Source organism: Lottia gigantea (assembly GCF_000327385.1).
Source record: "Lottia gigantea unplaced genomic scaffold LOTGIsca_66, whole genome shotgun sequence".
NCBI lineage: Eukaryota > Metazoa > Mollusca > Gastropoda > Lottiidae > Lottia > Lottia gigantea.
Genome location: NW_008710245.1, coordinates 59269 through 65905, shown reverse-complemented (window position 1 = coordinate 65905; position 6637 = coordinate 59269). Strand labels below are relative to the sequence as shown.

Here is a 6637-nt window from a genome sequence, read left to right as displayed (position 1 = left end):
AAAGAAACTTCAGTTGGTATCTCTGGATGATCTGGATTTACAATATCAGATAAAGAAACCTTTACTGAAAGGAGTGGTCTGAATCCAAATGTACAGCTATTGCCCTGAAACAAGTGATTCTTTGACAGTGTTATAAAATATTACAGTGATTGTAAAATAAAATATATATTGATGTGTGTTATTTAAACTGTTGTTATTTGAGTGCAATGTAATTAATGAATCTGTTTCTGTTATGTAATTACTGATCTGTTCTACAGACCAGCTAAAAATGTCATTTTCTTAACAATTTATATAGGAATAATAGGATATCAATAGAATTCGTTAATGTTTTTGTAATGAACAAAAGTACAACATAGTATGCAATGGCATAAGACCAAAGGATTAATGAATAGTATCATACAAGTCATAGAATATCTCAGAATGGAACTGGGACTAGGCAGGGAATTTAATTGGTTGAATCGATGAACACAACTTATTTATCAATGTTGTTAGATCTACAATGAGTGGAGCAACCCACAGAAAATAATGTATGCATAATCTAGAAAGTTATTTTTGAAAAAAAAACAGTTGCTATGATAAGAATTGTGCTTATTAAAATAGGTTTGGGCAATTGTTTCTGTATATAAATTAGTAAGAAAATGACTGAAGAAAAATGTATATAAAGATTAGTGTGAATACTTAAATATGAATGTGTATTGAAATGTTTTGTATGTAAATATTGTGTTATTATTATGTAAAGTGCTATTTTATATTTATGTTATCTAAATCTGAACAAAAAATTATCTAAAATTGAAAATAATTTGAATTTTGTCTGGACAATTTTCAACTGATGACATTTTAAGTTAAAGAATTACTCCTCAGGAATCACAAAGAATATATTTTAAATAAACTTTTAAACTGATTAAAAAAATTCTAATGAAAACAACTGTCTGTGATAAAAGGGCAAACTAATCAAATGTTTGATTTATTGGGTTTTCTAGGGCAATTTTAACTCTTTTTTCTCTGTTAATACTTTGAACAAGGGCAAAAATTATTTTAAGTTTAATTTTCAGAAGTTAACAGAATTCCTAATTCTCTTTAAATAAAGTGAAACCGTGGCATTTGGTTTCCTTGTTAAAGCTGCTCTTCCATGACAAAAAATCAAAGATTTTCAATCACAAGTCAGTATAATGTTGTTTCAGTAGTTCAGGTTGCTTTAATAATGAATAATTTTGGATAGATGGTGATGATTTTGCAGGGATACAATTTGGATGTTAGTTTTTTTCCCATAAACATTGCTAGATATAAGGTTGTGAATGTAAAAACAATGACTTTGTGAATATAAAAATAATTTTATTAAAGATAGATGCATTCCAGATTTGTGTAAGATATGGAAAATTATGCTTTAATTTGGCCGAGAATCTCACTAATATTATTAGAGCATATCATTGCTTTATTTGTGTTGTGCTTTGTTTCCTATTTTATACATAGTATTATTACCCCTTTCTCTTGCTTCCTTCCCCCTTATTTACAAATCAGTGTGCTTTAGTCTTTTTCTTTATAATGCATTTAATATATTTTACTAGAATGTTCAAAGGTAGAGTAAAACTCACTTTGAGGTTGATTTTGTTCTCTTGAAAGAGAATTTTTCTCCTTTAAATTTTACCAAGTTTCTGATTGTCATGTAGGTATTGATTTTAACAGAGACTATTTCATATTTCAATGTGACTGTTTACTCATTCTGCACCTGAATTTTGACGTCTGATAAGGCAGGCAGGAGTATGATAGTAAATACCCACTATTTCTAGATAGTATACTACATTTTATTTGATATTGGGCAAAGTTTCAAATCTCAAAGTGTTTTTGGAATAAGAAGCGCCAAATTCTGATGTGAAGTAAACAAGAGTTCAGTAAGAACCATGTGTTAGCCATGTGAATGAGATTAAAATAGCTAGGCATGTATCATTAAGTTGACAGTCTATTGTATTTTAAAACAATGGTGCCATTTGATACATTATGACAACCTTGTCCAATATAACCCAGTCTCCAAACATATGTTGACATAAACACCAAATAATGCCTTACCAAAATATTCATTCGCCCACTCTGTTTTCATAAGGTCAGCCATCTAAATAGGGAAGTAATTTGTCTAAAATCTTTCCTGAATTTCAAACAAGTTTAGTAAATTGAGTAGGCACGCATTTCAATTTTCTCTGTTTCAAAATAAGGTTAAATTACCTTAAAAAATAAATATAAATATATTCTAGTGAACTTATGCAATTTTTTGTTTCATGTAAATGCATACAGGATGTTGAATTCAAATGTTTTTTTTTTTTAACCAAATTATTTTAAAAATAGACCTCTTACACCAATAATACATGTCAGCCCAATGTTGGCTTTAACACCCTAATACCAAAACATGATTCATTGAATCTAACTGTACAGTGTATTGCTTTCTCACAAGTATTTGTCTCTTAGTTAAAAGACCTTCATGAACCAGAATTTGGGAATTGGGGAAAATATCTGTCAAAAAGGGGTGCACTGCTTTGAGCTGAGTAGCCAAATATAATCAATAATTACAAAATTTAATAGAACTAAAGACCAATGTTTGAACGTGCTAAATTTGTTTTCTATTTTTAGTAGAAATGTGTGTTTCTATCTAGAGTAGTTATAAGATTTACTTTTGTATTTTAGTTCATGTACATATTTATTGTTAATATTATCATTTGTGTACATTCATTCAACAGAAGCTGAGCAAATTATTCAATTGTGATTGTTGTCTTTTTTCTCATCTTACTAGAAACTCCCCCAGATATACATGAAATGCTGAAACATATAAACTATTTCACTTTAAATTTCAGATTAAATTTTGAAACCAGACAAAAATATAGCATACACCCCTCATGTTCTGAATGTTCACTGTAATTCAATAGGATTTTGATAAAGATCAAAAGGGGTATCAACACTATGATGAAATTTATGTTCTCAGACTATCTGGGGGTTCTTGTAAAATTATGTTGTTATATTGTGAGCATTCCTTTATTCAACATCTTGTGTTTTTGCCTGTATTTGCCATGATATATCTATATTATGATATTGTCAGCTATAGAATTATATCTATATATGTCTACATATTGTACAATTTTATGGTAATGTGCTGAATTTTCCTTTTTTTTCTGCTGGTAGAATTGTAATAAAATCTCTTTGCTTTGTCTCTTTCGTAAGCGGCACAATAAAATGCTGAAAATCTTACTGTGTGTTTAATTTTTTAACCTTTGTTTAATGAACATCTTGTTTCTTGGAAAAAGAAACCAGTTTCCTAGGCAAGGAAGCATGTTTAAAATATTAGGTATTCATAACAGCAAACTTAATAAATAAACTCCCCATAACCCTTTTCTTTAAAAAAAAAAAACCAAAAATTCAAAATGCTGCTACTGACTACTGTTAGCTTTGAATTGAATTTCTTCTCTCATTTCATAAATATTCAAAATAAATTTTCAACTTTATGTCAGTTGTCTAACAATGTCTTCAGGTCCATAGAAACATATGCTTCAGTGATTTATCATTTAAAATAAACACTCTTCCGTCCAGAAAATTTGACGTGAAAATGACCTACTTTTGGGACTTAAAATTCCCTTTTCAGTGGTCAACACTTTCATCAACCTAAATGCAATCCTCTCAAGACTCTCAAGATTCAGAGAGTAATTATAATTTTATCCTTTTACCAAACTTTAGATATTCTTAGCATAATGAGATACTATTGTAAAGTATTGCATAACTTATAGTAACCTAATGCAGTCATAGTCATATAACTTGGCACAGATTTACCCAAGCGATTAATTAAATCTTGCATCCACTTATTCTATGATGCTTTATTATTATTTTTTTTTTTTTCAAATTGCTTCACTCCATATACCTCCACATACTTCACATTCCAAACATTATAAAAAAAAAAAAGAAAAAAGAATGGTAATATGGCATCTTAAACTTGAGATAAAACAACAATTTAAAAACCTGCAAATTAATGAGCTTATAAATAATAAGCTTATAAATTAAAGTCAATTTGACTAATATTGCTATCATTTATCTTTAGGTCTTAACAGTTAATGGGAGATAATTCACTACAAATGGTGATTATCTTTAACATATTAGTTTTAGTCTGTAGCCTTCAGATTCCAAAGTTTCCATTATGTTGACCGAATTGCATTGCATTTCGTTTGAAATTGATATTTTAATACTTTGGACTGAGGTAAATGACAACAATGAAAAAGTTATTTGAATAAACAATTTACAGAGGGGCATTTATGGTCTGAAACATGGAAGGAAAGTGTGTTCATTTCAATTGTAAAATATAATTTTATACATCATATTATTTCTATGGATCTGAAGACATTCTTAGATAAATGGCAGGGAAGTTAACGTTTTTTATGTTTGTGACATCAATAACTGATGAGAGTTTTAACTTAGGTATATTCTGACTTGTACCAGTAAGATAATTTAAAAAATATCTATCTAAAAAACTTTAATAAATAGTGCATTTAAAAACATTATCACATTATCAAAAGCAATAGTTGTCTTATATATATATACAAATACATACTAGTAGATGTAGTCATCTAACATTGCTTTCAAGGGTCCCAATTTTTTCTCTGCTCGGGAGCTACAAGTGACCAGTTTGGTGAATGTGCATCTACAGCCAACCAATTAAAATCATCAATATCATCCCAATTATTACGTTCCTTGTCTAAACCTGATAATTTAAAGTGTTCAGCAATTCCAGGGTAATTCCAATTATAAGGTGCAAATTGAACATCATGACTGTCTTCAATGATGGCCTTACTAGTAACATGAATGTAAAAGTTTGTAAATTCTGTCGTATGAATTCGTAACTGTTGACAAGACAATATAAAAACACAATTTTTACATTCACGTATAAAAATAGAACCAGACACTGGACCACAAAATATTTTACAATCTTCCAGTTCATTCACATGAATAGCTGATGGTGAACCATATAATTTCACTACACAATGTTTAAGTCTGGCCAATGCAACATCTTTTTGGTTTATCTGTGACGGATCCATGGATAAATTTTTACCATCTTCATCTACAAATTTACAGTCTGCTAAAATACAGGGCTCGTTTTTAGTTGACTTCTTGTGAGCGTCATCCTTTGTCGATAAGTTTTTAGTCTTCTTTCCATCTCCTTCACTTGCTTTTTTGCTCTTAAATGCAAACTTTTTCTTTGGCATCAATTCATTTCTTTTATCTTGTAACATATTTTGAAGTTTAGAAAGAGATTCGGTTGCTTTACTTATGTCATATGATGGCAGAAACAATGTTGCTTCAGATAAAAATTTCTGAGCCTTTTGTAAGCGAACAGTTAAGCCATCAAAGTGATCTATCAATTCTGTCTTCGTCAGTGACGAACTTCTTGACACATCTCTCTCAATTTCATCAATTTCCTTGCTCAGATTGTCATGAAAATGTTCACATTTCTCTCGAATAGGCGCCTCTCTGTCTTCCTTCTTATTTTCAATGTTCAGTTTCCTTTTATCGTCTCGTTTTTGTAACCGTTCAGTCATTAAAACGTGTTTTTCTTGTTGACTCATGCTTTCGTAGTCAACTTTGTCAGCCATGATTGTTTGTCAGGACGCTTAAAACATTGCAAAATTCTATTATTTCTGAACAAATCTCACACATCGAAAGATTTATTTCGTGTAAAAAAAAATCAAATTTGATTTATTTCGATCAAAATGTGACTCGAACTTACACTTCAAAGCAGATTTTTCCTTCTTTTTTTTAAATTCATAAGCGACAAGGAGAGACATCTTCTGCAAATGTACCGAAATGGACAAAATACTATACAAAAATTACAAAATAGTCAAAAGCGACACATGTCAAAAAGGACACAATAAATTTAGTCAAATCGGAACCAGGAGAATTCAACAATAACTTCGATCGTTCGTGGATTGACACAAACAAGCAATATTATTTGAAGGCTTTGAATTGATAAGACAAGACAATATAAAAGGTAGCCTACTTTATCTTATGTAGTATTATAAATGAACCAATTTAAGTAGACCAAGACTACTAACGATCCGAACCGCAAAACTAAATCCGAAATCCGTAACAACATATTGACGATATATTGGTAGCAGCTATTGAACTTTCCACATGAGGGAGTATATCAATCATAGTAAGTATTTCATTATGAAAAGTGGTATCAGGTGTCTATAGGCCCTAGACCTTTATAGCCTACACGTACGTTCTCATCACAAAATTGGTTTTAGTTAATAATATAGTATTGATTCTCAGCTAGGCTAAAATTAAAAAATGTTTCATTCAATTGGAGTAGCCTGCTCGAAGATCCTTGGAGTCTGTGGAATATATAATTCCTTTATCGTATCCGAACCAATACTAACTATAGGTCATAATTCCGGTGACCATATTTTCTGTAACTAAGTTACCATGCACCTGTAAATTTAGCCCCCATAGTTCTCATCAGCAGAGTCGTGTATATATATATATATACAGGTCTGGCTCTACCTACTCAATATTCTTTGCATTGCAAAGTCTCTAGTACGTAGGCCTATATTTGCAAAATGGTGTTTTATATCATCTTCATCGTCCAATCTTTAGAATGTTTGAGTTTCAT

The 6637-nt window shown here is 30.3% G+C and overlaps 1 protein-coding gene across 1 annotated transcript; it reads right to left on the bottom strand.

The window, feature by feature from the left end:
• Window positions 1-4607: 4607 nt before the first annotated feature.
• On the bottom strand, window positions 4608-5564 carry LOTGIDRAFT_179417 (hypothetical protein; the record flags this gene model as incomplete). The annotated part of the gene is made up of 1 exon (XM_009064855.1): window positions 4608-5564. One exon carries the CDS (start codon window positions 5562-5564, stop codon window positions 4608-4610), a length of 957 nt encoding a protein of 318 aa, XP_009063103.1.
• Window positions 5565-6637: the final 1073 nt, after the last annotated feature.